General features: G+C 43.4%; 1 protein-coding gene across 1 annotated transcript in view; it reads right to left on the reverse strand.

Annotated features, from left to right (window-relative positions):
- Positions 1–73: 73 nt before the first annotated feature.
- The window catches only part of abcc4 (ATP binding cassette subfamily C member 4 (PEL blood group)), a gene marked incomplete at its 5' end in the record, with an annotated part of 31,792 nt that continues 12,547 nt past the window's right edge, over positions 74–19,318 (reverse strand). The window contains 24 exons of the mRNA XM_080526790.1: positions 74–1,407; positions 4,060–4,194; positions 4,744–4,849; positions 5,450–5,622; positions 6,050–6,139; positions 6,580–6,735; positions 6,991–7,182; positions 7,533–7,633; positions 7,816–7,926; positions 8,028–8,147; positions 8,344–8,494; positions 8,803–8,878; positions 9,014–9,164; positions 10,179–10,285; positions 10,611–10,648; positions 10,895–11,032; positions 11,188–11,400; positions 11,964–12,060; positions 13,243–13,329; positions 13,455–13,549; positions 14,498–14,689; positions 15,046–15,135; positions 15,949–16,056; positions 17,082–17,331. Of these exons, the coding sequence (XP_080382916.1) occupies positions 1,324–1,407; positions 4,060–4,194; positions 4,744–4,849; positions 5,450–5,622; positions 6,050–6,139; positions 6,580–6,735; positions 6,991–7,182; positions 7,533–7,633; positions 7,816–7,926; positions 8,028–8,147; positions 8,344–8,494; positions 8,803–8,878; positions 9,014–9,164; positions 10,179–10,285; positions 10,611–10,648; positions 10,895–11,032; positions 11,188–11,400; positions 11,964–12,060; positions 13,243–13,329; positions 13,455–13,549; positions 14,498–14,689; positions 15,046–15,135; positions 15,949–16,056; positions 17,082–17,331 (3,061 nt within the window). The 3' untranslated portion in view covers positions 74–1,323. The remainder of the gene's footprint in view (positions 1,408–4,059; positions 4,195–4,743; positions 4,850–5,449; positions 5,623–6,049; positions 6,140–6,579; positions 6,736–6,990; positions 7,183–7,532; positions 7,634–7,815; positions 7,927–8,027; positions 8,148–8,343; positions 8,495–8,802; positions 8,879–9,013; positions 9,165–10,178; positions 10,286–10,610; positions 10,649–10,894; positions 11,033–11,187; positions 11,401–11,963; positions 12,061–13,242; positions 13,330–13,454; positions 13,550–14,497; positions 14,690–15,045; positions 15,136–15,948; positions 16,057–17,081; positions 17,332–19,318) is intronic.

Below are 19,318 nucleotides of genomic sequence, written 5' to 3' on the forward strand. Positions count from 1 at the left end.
AGACACCTTTGAACTTTATTAGATGAACCAAAATCCTCAATGCTACAGAACATCAAGAAAAATGACCAATGTGACCTTCAGCAGTGAAAGCATGTTCTCATAATTGCATGGGACATTTTTTTGTGCAACAATCTTGAGAAACACAAACATTTTCACACAAATAGTGAAGATGTCAATATTAAAATATATATCTGAAATGTATATATTTTAGAGGTCTTATAAATGAGAGTAGTGGAGAGAAAAAAACAAGCTGTCCATGCAATTCAGGTGCACAAATCAGAGCATCATCAAACATTAACAATTGTACTGTATCAATGCAAACCAATATACTAATATTTGATAAACAGACTAAGACATAGAAATCAATGTAAAGCGATATTCATTCAAGTAAAGTCATTTGTGGATGAAAACAACATTGGTAGTGCAACTGAGGATCAAAATTAAGGCACGCAAGTCTGAATCTGACGATTCAAGCAAGAAAATCTCCCTTTTACGGTTCCTAAAGCTTGGCACACACCAAGTACAGCAAAGGATGGCCTCATTTACACAAAGACTAAAGGCATGTGTGAGAGTAAACAGCTAAGCGTTATGCAAGACAAAACATCTCGTAGGATTATCGTTCATCCTACCGGAATGCTGAGTTTCCTAAGACATAAGTGAAATTGTTCACTTGACTTTTATGCACTACTGAACAAAAAGGATACATTTAAATCTACTGGTCACATAAGTTGTCATAAAATAAACATACATAATGAAATATGCTGACAATAGCATGACACTAATTTGTGATGGCTGACTTCTATTTTGAATACACAAAGTACTATAACAATAAATAAGAATCATACAAAAGTTATATAAACAATCTAACATAACTGCTGCAAAACATTGAAAAATGCACCAACTTATCTGTATTATGTTGGTTGACTTTCAATGAATCTCAATAAAGGCACTCATGAACGTACAATCGTTATGGGTCTCCAAGAACATTCTTTTACATTGATTGGTTATTGCAAGTCATTTTAACTGATAAATAAACAATATAGAAAAATAACAATACAATTGGAGTCTGGTTCCCAGACAGGACCATTCCCACTGTATATTTTTCCCAATAAGGAAAACAACAACAACTACTACTGCATACGCATATTTGATAGCCAGTGGCACATTGGACCAAACAGTTCCATTGAGTCGCCATTTTCTGTCCATTTGGGGTGTGGTAAAGGCACGGTTCACATCTGCTCAGCGATTCCAGAGAGATAGGACTCCACAGTGTGAGTCGGGAGGCACTCCAAGCTTCAGATGTCTGTTCAAGCCTCAAGGCAGTTACAGAGCTGTCTCATAGAACACCAGATTGCCGTCTGACGTCCCTCCGTTGGCCATACTGGGACGGCTCCTGCTCATGTAAGCCTGAATAAAGACCAGATAACCTGTGTTAGTACACGTCCAGATCCATCAAGGTCTGACAAATGTACAGAGGCACCACGGGTGTGGGTCAGTACCGCCCAGGGGCCTCATTTATAAAGCTTTGCGTACCTACGCACCTTTGCAAAGTAAGAACAAGAAACACGTCACCAACATTCGGATTTATAAAACGGTGCGCACGCCAGTGGAATTTGCAAGCTCCACGCCTGCTTCCCTTTATGAATCACAATCAACTCTAATGTTGCACACGTGAACGAGCGTCTTGTCCCACCCCTTTTTTGTGTGTGACTTGAGTACGTAAGTTTCCCACAAATTTACATATCATATTGATTTTCATGCAAATATATTTACTTTTTCCATTCATATTCATTGCACGTAGCGCGAGGTTGACCACCGTCCGCATTGACTTCACAGTAATGTACCTCTTCATAAGGGTAACATTCCCGATAAGTCCAATGATTGCAATATCCATACAGTGAAGAACATGAACAGGCCCACTGTAGACAATTGACTATCATCCCCAAGTACACCCCATCCCCATGTATACGGACTACGAAAACTTTAAGCGCACAGACACTTTATTACTGAACTATCTATTAGTTGCATCACTAGTGTATCCTGTCTTAGCTGTAATATTGTCACTTTTATCTTGTATTATGCCCATTGCCTTATGTCTTGTGCTGCAATGTCAGGAACCGAAGCGTACGAATTTTACTCTCTTAATGTAACGTAACAATAAACTTGAAACATGCTTGGCTTTTCTACAATGCAGGTTAGATGACGAACTGCATTTCCTTGTGACAACCTTGGTACTTGTCAATGACAATAAGATTGAATCTAATCTAATCTAAAAGAAAAAAACATGATTTAGCATAATAAATACAAAGGGAGATATCTGTTTTGCAAAACAACAAATATGTTGTACAGTTTAATCGGGAATCATATTTAATTGAATTTGTAATTATTAAACAATACTTGAATGTTATGAAATGTAATATCATAAATAATAAGGTGAACACGTTGTCGATACAGTCTGGAACATAGATATTATACGAGAGTTTCATATATCTATGTGTTCGTTAAGCGGAACTACTGCGCAGAAATTGACTGGGTGAATTTTTTATTTTTTTGCTTTCTGTCTGGCATTTCACTGACCAATAATAGGCAAAGAATGGGTGTTAAAAGGGGTGGGGCGAGACGCTTGTTCCCGTGCGCAACATTTTAGGGTTGATTGGGATTTATAAAGGGAAGCAGGCGTGGGAAGAGTGGGCCGCAAAGTCCACTTGCGGCGCACCGTTTTATAAATCAGAATCTTGTGTGCGTAAATGTTCTTGCTTTGCGTACGATGAAACTCTCTTCTCTCGTCTATATAATATCTATGTTCCAGACTGCTTCAACAACGGAGTCAGTTTAAATGTGATTCGTCCTACTGTTCACCTTAATATTTATGATAATACATGTCATAACATCCAAGTATTGTTTAATAATTACAGATTACAATTAAATATGATTCCGGATTAAACTGTATAACATATTTGAGGGGTTGTTTAGAAAAAACAGATAGGCCTATCTCCCTTTGTATTTATTATCTTAAATCAGGTTTTTTTCTTTTATATTAGATTAGATTCAATCTTATTGTCATTGACAAGTACCAAGACAAGGAAATGCAGTTCGTCATCTAACCAGATGCATTTCATGATCATCAGTGCATTGTAGAAAAGCCATGAATGTTTCAAGTTTATTGTTACGTTAGTGATCGCATTACACTGCAACGTAACACTCTCGTAAGAGAATAACATTCTTAGGCTTCGGTTCCTGACATTGCGGCACAAGACATAAGGCAATAGGCATAATACAAGATAAAGGTGACAATATTAGGCCTACAGGTAAGACAAGATACACCGGTGGTGCAATTAGTAATAATAGATAGTTCAGTAATAAAGTGTCTGTGCGCTTAAAATGTTCGTAGTCCGTATACATGGGGTGTGCTTGGGGATGATAGTCAATTGTCTACAGTGGGCTTGTTCATGTTCTTCAATGTATGGATATTGCAATCATTGGATTTATCGGGACGTTACCCACTGAGCACTCGGGAACAGTGAATCGGGAACGGTGCTCAACTTGTCCAGCCTTGCGCTATGTGCAATGAATATGAATATAAAAAGTAAATATATTTGCATGAATATCTATATGATACGAACAAAGATATATGTAGGCTACATTGTGATGCAGGACAAGGGGGAATAAGATATGTGCAGTGTGCACGTATTCTTTGTGCGCACTCACATGATATGTGAGGTAATATTTCGATTTATGTTGGTGGAAATTGTATCCATTTCAAAGCGTTTCTCCTGTTTCATCTTTCTGCCAGCGGAGTCGCAGTTGACATTTCTCCAGTTTCTATGCGTACGCATGGACCACAGTGTGCGTAGCCTAGAGGTGCGCACAGTTTTTATAAATCCCAAAATTGCTTTGCGTACGCAAGCTTTATAAATGAGGCCCCAGAACCCTACCCCAGCACAATGTCCCTTCTTGTGGAGGCATGTTATATTAAAGACATGTTATATTAAAGACATGTTATATTAAAGCAATTTCATTGAGAGAGTGCAGACAGCGCTGAGTTGGGGGGTTGCTCACCTCTTTAGCAGACTCCAGGAGGGCAGCCATCTCCATCTTGTCGGACTGCTGCACCATCTTGTAGAAGATGCCGTTGTGGTTCTGAAGCAGGACGTGGGGCTCGTCATACGCATGGATCTCACCCGCGTCTAGAACCTGTAGGCAGATACAAAGACTCACTTTTCAAAAAATGCCGGTCGAGAGAGGACGCTGGCGTTGCTTTTTTTTCGCCGCTTCTCCGTCCGAAATCTATATACTACTATAATACTTGCAGTATACAGAGTAGATTGTCCTACAAAGACATTTAGATTTAGTAATCTAAAAATGAATTAGACCCCTATACTTTCTTTTATTTAATTTCAGTTTATTTTTATTTTACTACTCAATCTTTTCGTAAAGCGTCTTTGAGTGTCTAGAAAAGCACTATATAAGTCTAATGTGTTATTATTATTATTATTATTATTATTATTATTATTATTATTATTATTATTATTATTATTAAAGGGATTCAGTCGGTCAAGGGCAACAAAACATTGAGTTTATACACATGCTTTCACCCCAGATGTGTTATATTTAAGCTAACAGAAGCAAAAGAAGATACTGTAGCAGAAGAAAATACTGTAGGCAGAGATGACCATTCAGTTTAAACGGGTAAACATTGCTGGGTGGGTGTATGGTGGGTGTATGGCGGGGGAGAACTCTCACCATAATGCGGTCGCTGTCTATGATGGTCTTGAGGCGGTGAGCGATGGTGAGCACGGTGCATTCTCTGAATTTGTCTCGTATCGTCTTCTGGATCAGCTCATCAGTTCTACAGGTCCAGGAGACACTCACATACTGTCTCTCTGACAATGACAAATCTACAGGCGGTGTAGATAGACTATAGAGTTACACATTCTGTAGGTATAGGTAACGGACTTCAGTATGTATTACTATGGACTGTAAACTAATGATCAAGTAGGCTAAACATGAAATGATTGATATATTGCCATTTGTGAATATCTAATTTAAAGCAAATAAAAAATATGAATGGCTGTAGTGTCTGCAGCGGACTCAAAGAGAAAGTAAGGCAAATCATAGAATATTAATCAGTTATTAATTATCAATACGCAAAGCATGAATGTATGGAAAGGAATCCCTTTTAAAATGCACAATGAGAACATTGGGATTTTAGTCTTTTTAATCTAAACAGAGAAAAAGATTAAATCAATATAGTGCTCTGGAAAAACCCAGCTGTTCTAATATTCTATAATTTCGGAATGTGAGGCTTATGCACATCTTTGTGCTGTATCAGTGCATTATTGGAGGAATATGTGCCATTACAGATTTCTCTATAAAAGGCCAATGTCGGCCGATAATATCGATGCTCCGATATATCTGTCCGGTTCTAATATTAAAACTAGCTCTTTACCTGGGGTCCACATTAGCAGTGGCCTCGTCGATGATAAGGACACGGTTCTTCCTCAGGACAGCTCGGGCCAGACACACCAGCTGTCTCTGGCCCACGCTGAAGTTGGAGCCTGACTCAGCCAGAACCGTCTCCATCTTATTGGGCAGCTCCTCCACCACAGACTTGAGCTGGACCTGTACAGAGCAGAGGTCAGGACACCTCTTCACCCCTAGGATAACCCACTGCTACAGTATAGGCAGGCATAACTACAGTTAGAGTACACAGTAAGACTACAGGGGGGCTTATAAGACCCTCATCATTGCCACTACAAACCCATTGAAGGGGCAATCTGGGATTGAAACAACAACAAAGTGGTCACCCTGCCACTTTTCAGGGTAAACAGCTGAGGGACGGAACTGGAGAAAAATAACAACTCTCAAATTCATAAACAGTGTTATGGATGCAATGACTGACCATCCATGAGATAAAAAATATAGTTTCAACCATGTTTTGAAGCTAAACAGTGTTTACAATGGCATTGTTTTACAATGTCATATTCTTCAATAATCAATGGCTATATATCATTCATTAAAAAAAACGTGTGTGTGTGTGGGGTATTACATCTCGGAGAGCATTCCACAGGTCCTCATCGCTGTGCTGGTTGAAAGGGTCCAGGTTCTTCCTCATCGTGTCAGTGAAGAGCACTGGGTCCTGGGGAACAGAGGTAAGAGACAAACCTTTAATATGTGACAGCGGCTGGTGAAAGGGGGAACAAGTCAGCAACCAATCAAAATGTTCAGGCTTTCATTTGGAAAAACGGGAATACATTTCAACGTGGTTGAAAATCACAACACACACTCGCTAGTCAAGCCAAAATATTGCAATACAAAGGATTCCGTGAGTAGTCCCCACTGATACCTAGTTAACTTTAACTAACTATAACACTACTTTACATTGTTAGTAGGCTCACAAAACAAGCTGTGTTAGTTGACTAGCGAGTGTGCCATTGATTTTAAACAACGCTGAAATGTATTTACATTGTTCTAAATAAAAGTCAGAACATTAAATCGTCTGCTGGCACCAGCAGCTGTCACGTATGCGTTGCCATAGCAGCAGCTTACTAGATCTGTGTCTGCAAATAAAAAGGGTACCTGAGGAATGATGGACATCTTCTGGCGCAGGTCGTGAAGGCCGATCTCAGAGGTCAGAACCCCGTCGATGTAGATTTTGCCCTTCGGCTCTGCCAGGCGGAAGAGGGCAGAAACCAGGGAGCTCTTTCCCGCGCCCGTCCTTCCCACGATGCCAACCTGAGGAACAGTGGGTGGAGGAAAGCTTTACCCATCCCATTGCACTATAATCAATGTTTCACATGGAAACCCTCATCAGTTCAGGGAATGACAACTATTCTAAGAAGCACCAGTCTTGCATGTCTTAGTTCGTTATATTCAGAGATATTCAACATATTCACAACTATTCCAGTTGTTGTGTAGTGTTATCTAAAGACAGACAAAGACCAATGACGAGCAGATGCACAACAGCCCAGGCTGAGTGAGTGAACGGACCTTCTCCTTGGGCCTGAACATGGCCTTCATGTCCTTCAGGACTACAGGTCCGTCTTCGCTGTAGGAGAAGTTGACCCTGTCAAAGGTGATGAGGCCTTGGCTGGGCCACTCAGGGGGAGGGCGCTTCTGCGTTTCCCAGGGTGCTTCGCTCTCCATAGTCGTGTACTCGACCACCCTCTCGACAGATGTCATCTGAGGAAGGTGAATAAGCCGTCAGACACACTGCCCTGGTGTTGGGTGGAGCGCCATGGCTACAGTCTAACAGCCATTCATACTAGCATGGCCTAAGAACAGGAATTAAGTAGCTGCAGAGTGATTTCCTAGAAAGCCGTTATAGCTTAACATTCCCCCTTAACATGAGCATTTGGACATGAAGTACAGTTCAGACAAAGACCACAACACTAGATTTGGAGGCAGCTCAAGAACCACATTTCAAATTTGAAAGGTGGTTAAACATGTCTTTCCAGCGGTTACAGCAGGTCAGCAAACTTCATAAACATGGACAGCAGATACATATCTTCTGCTTTCTTTCGGAATCTTACCAGGTTCTCCACCTCGGCGCTTTGACGGACGCCCCACTGGAACATCCCCGTTAGGGTGACGGCGTAGGACAAAGCTAGGCCCACGGCTCCGGCCTCCAACTCTAGAAAGATCCGGTCGGAGGAGAAGCAAACATGGAGATTTCTGAGTCCCAATCAGAAAACACTTGATTCTGTTCTACTGTACTGTTCTGCTTGGGAACCTCATTATACACCCTGAGACTGTACTCTTCTAGGAGGGCTCTCTGCCACGGTGACAGGTGTTCTGTGTGATGTAGTGTCTTACGGTCTCGTAGTAGCAGGCAAGCGACGGTGGCGGTGGTGACAAAGATGCAGCAGAGGCCGTCCAGACGGACAGCGAACCAGCGAGAGGTCACCAGGAAGAGGAACCAGGCCTCTGGATAGGGCACCAGACACACTCAATTATACTCTAGTTCTACTGTAGTACCAGAGGCTAATCATAGCATAGTGCTAAAGTTCTAAAATCTAAAGGAGAACCTGAGTGCAGATCCTGGTGGGCATCAAAGGTGTTCTGGAATCTCTCCTCGGCTCTGAAGGCTCGGATCGTCCACAGGCCTTGGAGGGAGGAGGACAGGTGGGAGAAGACTGGACTCCGGGCTGCAGAAGAATACAGTCAAGGTATAATACATTTATACACATACAGTCAAGGTATAATACATTTATACACATACAGTCAAGGTATAATACATTTATACACATACAGTCATGGTATAATACATTTATACACATACAGTCATGGTATAATACATGTATACTGCAGGGCCTCCCCATCCCTCCCCTGCCTGCTACTCACTGGTGGCCTCCAGCCGTTTGATGTCTCTTGCGGTCTCCAGGAAGTAGCGTCGCAGGAACATGAAGACTAAGAGCAGCGGCACCACGGGGATGAGGACCCAGGGCATGACGGACGCCGCCACTGCGATCGCACCCACGATCTGAAGGAAACACTACCTCAGGAGAATAACATCCCCCCACCACCAAATCGGAGAAGAGGGAGAACGTCTAGTTAGTAAACTAGTAGTGACCCACAGGACATTTGATACAGCTCTTCCATAGAACATAACCACAATGTAGAGGATTAACCAAGGACTAGCTATTATTTCAAGCTATTTCTCGAAGCAAGTAATGTCATTTGAAATTGACTGTTGTTATCATTGAATTGTCAGGATATCTAAAATAAATACACAATAAAAGCGCTCGACCTCTGTGATAGTTTTATATACCTGTAAACCTGCAGGGTTAAAATCAGATTCACCTGAACGAAGTCCACAAAGGTATTTGGTAGCTGGGAGTCCAGCAATCCGATGTCCTTGGAAAACCTGTTGAGGACTCTGCCTAGGAGAGAACACCACCATTTTAAAGACTGTGGCTTTTTCCTTGTTCATATTACACTTCTTTGTATAATAACAAAATAATAATTTGCCTGTAGAAATACTGGGTTTTGGTCTTCCCTGCATCGTATTTACTCACCAACTGGGTTGACATCAAAGAAGCGTACAGGGGTCCGGAGTATAGAGGTGAACATTGTGTTGTGGAGGTTCTGAGAACATTTAACCAGCACGTTGAAGAGCAGGAGACTCCTTGCAAACCCAAAGACCAGAGTGGCTCCAGTCAAACCTGAACACACAAATTTGTCTTTTTGAGGAAGGTGATACTATTGAGTGGAACACACACGCTATTGAGTAAAATACCCAAATAAACATGTGAAGGAATCGGAACTGGAATTGGTCCTGTGAAAGGATGTCTGTCTTGACCTTGAACTTCCACTTTCATACTATTTGTTACACTTTGTTGTGACCAACTACAGTACGTCTTAAAATCTACGTAAGGTAAAGGTTAAGGTTTAAACACATCACAGTTATGTCCCTCATGCTCAGGAACAACTAATACTGTCTGTACAATGTGTTATTAAGTAGAAGAGCCTTGTGTGAGTCGGGAGCTATGTTTTGAGAACATGAAATAAGTGGGAAATATAGATAACGATGGCCCTGCCTAAGTTCCGTGAATTAGTTATCAGTCCGCTCCACGCACATGTTTTAGAAGGTCTTTTCAGTATATCGATGGCCGAAACGCAAAACCGCCTATCTGCAACATTTTCTGATTTGCGGTTTTCACTTTAAATGATGACAACAAGGAAGGCTGCACATGATAGGTCTGTCTGTGGAAAAAAAGTGAATTTTGCAGATATGAGGTTTTGTGTTTCGGCCATCGATATAACAAATTAATGCTTACGTTTTTATCAGAGAGTCTTTGGGAGCTGTGGGGTCCAGTAAACAACTATTCTATTTCACCTGGGGTATATTGTCCTCTGTCCTTTTTCTTTCAGTTGATTTCATTTTACTAGAACTGACTTGAGTATTGAATGAATGATAATAAATTATTGAATTCATCCCAATTCATGAGAACACTGGTGTCAGTCTCACGTTCTTGATTTCGAGAGAAAAAGTGAATTCCAACATACGGTAATGGTTCCCTGGTGGAAAGATGGTGCTTGCCAGATGAATCTGCCCGACATTAAGCCACAACTTTCATGTAGTGGACACTGACCTTTATACCAGTACGGGTGAGACAGCCTTTAGCAACAACAGAGCAAAATCTGAGTAAAAACACATACATCTCCTTGTATCTCACCAGCATAAATGCCCAGGTAAAAGTCCAGGTCCAGCTTCTCAGTGATTGTTGTGGTGTTTTGTGCTCCAACAGTGCCATTAATGTTGAGCTTATCCTGCATGTCCGCCCTGTCAATCAAAGAGGAGTCACAGTTAGAGCCAATCCCGACATGGACAGGGCAAGCATGTACGCAGAGGGAGGAGCATCACGTGATACGTAAGGAAACACGCTGAACACGCTGAAGCCAAACCTCTGTAACATACTTCTAGTGCTTTAATGCACTTCTCCACTAACGTGGATCAGTCAACAATAATATGGTTCGTCAAAGTGACTGCTAAAGAAAGGCTGAAACAATGTTAAAAACACTTGTTTGTCCAAGGGAAAGGTTAGAGGACCCTGAGCATGTTCTCTTATGAACAGCAGATGAACTGAGAAATGAATGAAGTCTCTTACCAATACGCCAGCCACCAGTCCTGAAGAACATACGATGACTGCGCACAAAGTACAAAAGTAGATTATTGCTGTGCAAGAATAATATTATTAAATATTGAACAATAATTCGGTCAGTGCTTGGGTACCCGTTTCCTCCTGTTTAATGTGCAAAGACCTCAACCCAGGCCCTTGGCCATACTTACCCTAATGATAAGAAGGGCTTCTTTAAGGTTATTTTAACTTGAGTTGTCATTTGGGATCAGTGCAGAGGAGAAGGGAGGAAACAGGAAGGGGGGAGGATTTACCTGAGCTAGGAGATTAAGTAAAATGGCCACCAGCAGGACCAGGATACCGGCGCCCGCCCTCAGGTACCTGACGTAGAGGCCGGCGCTGATGGTCCCCACCTGGCGATCCTCCTCTACTATGGTCTGGGCATGTTCAGCCTACGAGGTTGACGACAGAACACACACCTACTGATCAGACTAGTCGGCAGATAACCCACAGAGGACCCACCGTCTGCTCCTAGCAACTGTATCTACGGGCTGGGCTGGACAGGAAGTGGTGAGCAGGGTGCGCAGGCTGACCAGGCTGAACCTACCGGCAGCTCTTCGGCTCCGTCTTTGACCGACTGTACAGAGGAGGTCTGGGAGTGCACGGAATTCTGGGAGATGGTACGGCTGCGTGGCGAGCGGCAAGGAGGCTCCGCCCCCGGAGCGACATGCTCCTCCTCCTCGTCCTTCTTCAGGAGGGAGGTGAAGTCGAGGCCGGAGCGCTGCAGCTCGGTGTAGGTCCCCCGAGCGACCATGTGGCCCTGACAGACACACACAGACAGTCACTCCGCGACCCTGTCCAACAGCTGGACACTATTTACAGTACGTCAAATCAACGTTTATTCATCAAATACAGAGAATACAGTCATAGACGGTGCAAGGAAATGCTTCTCAAAATTCAACAATCAACAATGCAATGCAATATAATAATAAAAAACAACATAAGGTGGCAAAGTATTAGCAGAAGCAACACAACAACAATATGTTGCAATATGTAAGTGTGTGTGAGAGAGAGAGTGTGTGTAATTGTGCAATGTCATTGGAGAATGACGTTGCACTGAGGGGGGGGGGTTTGTGTTTATATAAGTATGACGGATATAAAGGTTGTGTATACGTGTGTTTACATCATCTTGCGGGAGAGTTAGTCATTAGAACATTTTATATAAACTGCATTTCCACTGTTTCTACAAGCACAGGGCTAAAGCTGTGGTGATACGTTTCCTCTGCCACTTGTAACATGTCCATTTACTCAGGCAGCCAGTGGTAGGGCATGAAAGCGAGTAAAGTACTGTATGTTTGGAATGGGAAGCAGACAGGCACAAACCTCCTTGAGGACGAGGATCTGGTGGGCTGACTTAAGGTACTGCAGCTGGTGTGTGACCAGAATACGGGGCTTATGCCTGAGTATACCGCAGATACACCTGGGAGAACACAGACACAGACACACACAGACACACACACACAGACACACTCATTCATGAATGTTCACAACAAGCCCAGATCTCTCATCTCTCTACAGAACAGGCACATACAAGTTCCCCAACGAGGAGAAATATGAAAATATATTACCCCATTTACATACTGAACATACTGTTTTGCAACAGATAGTTATATTATTTATTATTATACAGTTATTATTGAATTTAGGGTTAGGGTTACATAATTATGTCCTAACTAGGGATGTAACGATGCATCGAGAGACAGTTAATTATCGTTACAAATATGTGACAGTCTGATCATTTGGTCCGCATGTCGGCAACCAATCAAAATGTTCAGACTTTTCTTTTGAAACACGGAACTACTTTTCAACGTTGTTGAGAATCACACACAATCATTTGTATTGTGAGCTGAACCCAGTATCATGAACCGTATCGAATTGTGAGTTGTGTTACATACATCCATAGTTCTGACCCTAACCCATGTAACAGGAAGAGGTAGAGTGGGGTCCGTTCACGTTATCTCCCCCCTACAGTGACTTTCCGTTTCCTGTCTACCGCTGCCTCTCACTGTACTCCCCGACAAGGCCTCAGTACTGTGGTCTGAAGCCAGTGGCAGGCTTTAAAGTAGCACTGGGTGGGGTGGGGGAGGGAGGAACAGAATGCTCCAGGCTTTCCTGCCAGTTGGCCACAAAGGGCACAAAGTCACCGCTGTGGTAGTGGCTCGCTGGACAACAATCACCCATGGCTAGTGGAAGTACATCAATAAACAACATGCTTAATAGTGAAGGGTACATACTCAAAGTGTTAGAGCAGTGTTCTTTAATCCTCATACTAGGAGTCCACATGGTGCATATGTTTGCAACCACCACAAATACGGCTGATCATCAGGGCCTTGGATTGGTTGAATCAAGTTTTAGTGCTGGGCAGGAACCCACAGACCCCCCTCTTCACCCACAGACCCCCAAGATCTGGGCCACACATGAAGATATTATGTCACAAGTTACCAAAGTGTGTATTACAAGGTCTCCTGTCCTGTCTCAAGGTCAGTTGATGCTTCAGTCATGATTGATGATGTTATTTCAAAGCTCAGTCAATGTTGTTGAACCTTTCACTTCCTCCATGGTCAGGATACCTGAGCCTTCTCTGTAACACTGAGTCACTCACTGTTCAAACAGGTGTCTCCCGACCTCCGCGTCCACCGCACTCAGAGGGTCGTCCAGCAGGTAGATATCAGCGTCCTGATACACTGCCCTGAGAGAGCCACACACACACACACACACACACACACACACACACACACACACACCAAGTCTTTTGATAAACAACCCTGATACTGTACATACACTTACACTCAGTTATTTAGGCTGTCCTCTTACCTAGCCAGGTTGACTCTGGCTTTCTGTCCCCCACTGAGAGTGGCTCCTCTGTCTCCTATCAGTGTCAGGTCCCCGTTTGGCAACAGCTCCATGTCCTGAACACAGAACCCACCAAAGACATCACAATCACTCCAACACAAAACCACACTGTCATTACTTGGTCCTCGTTAAAATAACCTGATGTTTAAACCATTTCCACTTCTTCATCTCTGTAATTCATGAGCTGCTATAATAAACTTTTTTTTATAATAAACGTAATCTACCTGATAAGGCAAACCATTGTCTTTCCAAACAACCTTCACAGCTCGTCATCACCATGTGCATTCGGCAGCACTTCACACTGTGTGTCTGCTGCAGCAGTGGCATTGAGGTCAGGGCTTGACATTAAGCTTTTTAAGTGAACTTATCTTTTACTTGTCCGAGAGCTCAAGTTACTTGTCCAAATATCTTCTTTTGTAAAAGCAATATATGTTAGTGCAAATAACAAAGATTTGATAATGTATCCTTTATTTTGAAATCTATTAATTAAACAATATTATGTAATTATTTAAAATGATTATGAAAGGTAATCAGCAATTTCTTTTAGATTAAGATTGGCCACAATACGCATGAATATATTTGCCAAAAATACTTTGAGTAAGTACCCCACCCCATTCCTCCCTCCCCAATGGAAGCAATCTTATTTGCTAGATATATGATATCCTTTATTCAAATTAAGAAATCTCCCTCCAGCCCGCTCCTAAACTCCCAAGGGTTGAATCCTGGCCAACGGCTTCGGTGACAGTCGGTCCACCACCTATGGTTCTTTAAGAGAAAAAAGTCACAAGGTGTTCAAACGGACTGACTTTGTCTGAGTCAAAGCTCCAAGTGTAGATGAGGTGGAAGCTACATGAAGGTTGAATTTCAACATTGTGTCCTTGTGTCCTCTCTCCTCCCCCTCAAAACACATTGGAGGAGAAGGTCCGAGAGGTTTTGAGTAGATAGCGAGGAGAGGATGTGCAGAAGCAAGGACTTTTGAGATTTGGCCCAGGTGTGTGTCTTACCCTCTTGAGGGCACAGGCTCTCAGGACCTTCTCGTACTTCTGATGGTCGAGCTCTTTGCCAAACAGGATGTTGCTGCGGATGGTTCCTGGGAACACCCAGGGCTGCTGGGCGGCGTAAGTGAGCTGACCATTGACCTTCAGCACCCCCTTGTCATGAGGCAGCTCTCCTAGGATGGCACTGAGCAGAGAGGACTGTGGGAGATCAGGGAAGAACACACGTGAGCTGGATCGGAGCGATATACATAGACAAAGTCAATACGGCACTGTCACATGGATAGGAGGTGGAGGATAAAATGTTACTTGGGAAATAAAATCCCAAAGTTACTACCTGACACCTTCTGTACAACTCAGAATCAGAATTGCTTTTATTACATTAATGTACAAGGAGTACAATTCTTGGATACAGGTTCAATTAGGCATGTGCTGTACACCTGTACTGTATACTGCACATACTGCCAGCCTGCTGGGTAACTGCCCTCACTACACATTCACTGTCCTCCCGCAGTCACCCAATAGGCTGGCGCCAAAGCTGACACTTGATCTCTGACCTTTCCAGAGCCCACAGGTCCAATGACAGCCACCAGCTGCTCTGACTTCACTGTGAGTGACAGGTTTTGGAGAGACGGCGCGTCCAGAGTCTGAAGGGGAGGGAGGGGGGACATTTTATGTCAACCTTACATTTGCTGATGTTAACAGAAAACATACCGCACAGAAAACGGCAATCAAGGTGCTTGTAACCTCGTTCCCAAGCTATTGGGCACAGCATATAAGCCTGGAATGGAACAACTGAAACCTGGCCTTAGTGGGAGTGAAGTATAGATTGATTGAATGATTGAGTTTATTCATGGATCGAGTAAAAACAGTAATCCAAGGGATGACATGTGAAAGTGTGAACACTTATTTCCAACATGGTCCTTTGATATTAACATACAAGATAACAATAACATCAAACAATCTTTAAATAACACCCCCCCCCCCAACAAAAGGATTAGGAACTTCTAGGAATAACAAGATAAAAAGAATAAAAGTAGGCTGAGAATAAAAGAATAAAAGAATAAGAGAATAAGAGAATAAAAGAGTAAGAATAAAAGTATAGCATTTGTTATGATTTGATTACAGCGAATTACGAGGCGTAGCTCCAAATCTGAAACGTGTGGCGTGCAAGCAGTGCTGTGGGAGATGCGGAGTAAAGTAAAGCCAATGGCTATGCGGCTTAATGAAGGGCAAGTTTGACGTGTTGGTCCACCAAACCTTTGGTACATTTGAGCGGAAGTGTCTGGGACCGGGACTAATGTGTTTGATACAGCTGTGATAAAGCTATGAAAATGTTGAAGATAGAGTCTGGATTGCCCAACTTAAGCATCCACCAAAGGTAACAATAACGGTGATTTGAATATATAGTAAAGCCACAAAAATGCTGTTGTGGCATTCTGACGAGACAGGCCATTCACCTTGTCCCAGTAGCACATCAGGTCCTGTACATCCACCGAGGCCTCTTTCTTCTTCTCGAGGAGGAGGTTTGAGCTGCCCTTCACAATCTCATCCAACATGAGGAAAGTCTGTGGAAGAAATGATAATACAGATGACTGGTCTGTTAGAATCATGTGGTATCAGATGTGACAAACTCAAATATATGCCTGCAATTGGTTGTTTGTTTGCACTTGCATAAGGTGAAATTGATCAATCAAATGTTAAGTTAAGAGAAAGAGTACACGAAACAGATGCTCGGTGGCCATGTAGATTCAACAAAAAACGAGGGTGTCGGCAAGGCTCAGATGTAGTAACCGTTCCTAGGTTTTCTATTACACAATACATTTTACGAGTGAATCCAGAGATTAGACTTGACCAATAGATTAGACTTGGCCAATAGCCGTGGCATATCGCCATGACTAAGCAGTTAGTGGAGAGGCCACACAATGAGAGACTGAACATGGTTCAGAGGAGTCATATAAGGATCATAGAGTGTGATAATGTGACCGGGGTTACACAAGTAGTCCTGAAAGTTAGCCAACCCCACGCCTTGTGTTTCACACTGGCATTCACACAACCAATGCTCAGGACAGCACATCCTAAAATTAGCCTACAGCGGCATGGGGGCACGTCACCTGCACTTTCAGTAGGACCACACGTGCCATGTCAGAGGAGCCTTGCACAAACTCAGGAGGGTGATTCAGATCGTGGATCATTTGCCATTCGTATCATTTAACATGAGATATAGCATGTGCACAGCAACCAGGAGAGCAGCGAGTTGGATTAATACTGAGCAGATTTGAGCTACTTCTCTTCCTATCTCTCTCAGTGAAAACAGACCTTGGTTCACATCCGAGTCATTCACGTAGACATTCAGGATAAGTTGTTGATAGGACGCATTGTTCAAAAAGCATCAACGTCCTGAACCGTAACCCTGTGTGTGTGTCAGTGTCTCCACCGACTATCTATATTAGTGTTCTCCCAGAACTCACAGGACATCATGCTTTTGTTGTTTTACCAGCTGCTCTAACAAAGGCTGATTCAACTTTTCTGAAATCAGTTGTTATGATGTACAGTACACTGTCACCATGGTGACACCAGTGGCGGCAGGTACCTGGATCCTTTTGACGCTGACGAGCGACTCGGACAGCAACGCGATGGCGCTGGGGAAGAAGAGGGTGACGTTGAGTCGGACGGCGCTGTACAGGGACACGGCCACGAAGACGCGGCTGGCTGTGATGGTGTTCCCCAGCAGGACGTAGACCGTAAAGGTCACGAACATGATGACTTTGCTGGCCGAGAAGAAGGAGGCCATGTTGAGGGCTCGGAGGTAGGAGGTCTTCATGATCATGGAGATCTCCTTCCTGAAAGCAAGAATGTAGTTTAGACCCTGTGCACACACTCTTTACTGGGTCAATGCATCTTAAACACGCCACAACAGAAAAAAGCACAACATCAACAATGTCATCAACACCCAAAATGCTCAAGAATGTACGTGGGAGACCTTTACACTATGGCACAACTAAAACAAACTCTGGCAGGGGGATATTCAGTCCAGATGCTATGATGGAGGGTTGGAACCCCACAGGCAGAATGTGACAGTAGACAGACACAGCCTAAGAGAACATGCAATTAGGTCCGGACATATTTGGAGAGTGACACAATTTCCATAATTGTGGCTCTGTACGCCACCACAATGGGTTTGAAATGAAACAATCGAGATGCAATTGAAGTGCAGAGATTCAGCTTTAATTCAAGGGGTTGAACATAAATATTGTATGAAACGTTTAGGAATTGGAACCATTTGTATACACAGTCCCCAATTTTCAGGGGCTCAAATGTAATTGGACAAATTAACATAATCATAAATAACATTTTCATGTTTAATACTTTGTCGAGAATCCTTTGCAGGCAATAACAGTCTGAAGTCTGCAACCCATGGACCACCAAATGCACCACTCTCTGATAACAGCCTGTGTTGATCCGTTGGAAAGCCCCAGTATTATCTTAGCCCTGGGAGTATGTGTAAACACATGTGGATATTACAGACGGAGAGAGGAGAGAGGAGCTATCCAAACAGGGCCTGTGTGTTGATACACTGGTGATACACTCAGTGGCATTGTACCCCAGAAGAAATCTGCATCTTGCTGTGTAATAAAATCAAGCTCAATCGGTTCAATTCGTCATAAACTAGGAGCCATCAGCACCTTGTTAAGGCAGTAGGCAGACGGGTAATGGATGGAATCCTAACTCTGCGCACTTAAGTCATGAATCATCGCACAAACTTCCCATTGACGTCAATGTAAGACACACAACTTAAAATAAAGGGTTACCACTAGGCAAAGAAAGACCCATTAATCTACTTTTGAATTGTTGACGGTTCCTTTTATGAACAGCCCACTAAATCCACGAAAGAAGCTATTTATTGTGTCAATACCTCAGCAAAGAGAAATTGGGTGTGGATGGTCTATGGTTAAGTCACACTATGGGACTTTAACACAAGTCAACTATCTTAATAGACTTCCTGTCAGACCGTAAACAAGTGTTGAAGATGGGCTCTAAGATCTCTGCCCCTCTGACCATGAGCTGATGGCTCACAGGAGCCCCCCAAGGCTGTGTACTGAGCCCCCTCCTCTACTCCCTGTACACCCACGACTGCGTGGCCACTCACAGCTCAAATACGGTGATCAAGTTCACCGACAACACAACAGTGATTGGCCTGATCACCAACGGCGACGAGGCGGCCTACAGGAGTGAGGTCGACCACCTGGCTCAGTACAGCCAGGTCAATAACCTCGCTCTCAACGCTGACAAGACCATGGAGCTGGTGGTGGGCTTCAGGAAAAAGAGGCAGGCACAAGACCCCCTCACCATCAACTGTCTGCTGTGGAGAGGGTCAACAGCATTACGTTCCTGGGGGTTCACATCACCAACGACCTCACCTGGGATGGACACACCAACCAGGTCGTGAAAAAAGCCCAACGTCGCCTCTTCCATCTCAGGCGGCTCAAATTTGGCTTAGGGCCTAAGATCTTTGGAGCCTTCTTCAGAGGCACAAACCGAGAGCATCCTGATGGGATGCATCACTGCCTGGTACGGGAACTGCACTGCCGTCGGGGAAACGGTACCGAAGCCTCCTTCCCCAGGAGCAATCAGGCTCCTGGGGAAATACACTGGAAGAATACAACGGTCTGCCACCCCCTAATCAGCCCCACGCACACTACAAAAATGAACATATGTGTGGTGGCCTGGGAAAACCCGTCGGATGTCGCTGGCGTTCGTTCGTGGCAAAGAGCAAATATAGATGGAAATCGCGATTTTGGCGATTTTGATATTATGTGGTATTCTAGT

The sequence above is a fragment of the Nansenia antarctica genome (genome assembly GCF_963989245.1).
Source record: "Nansenia antarctica genome assembly, chromosome: 3".
Classification (NCBI taxonomy): domain Eukaryota; kingdom Metazoa; phylum Chordata; class Actinopteri; order Argentiniformes; family Microstomatidae; genus Nansenia; species Nansenia antarctica.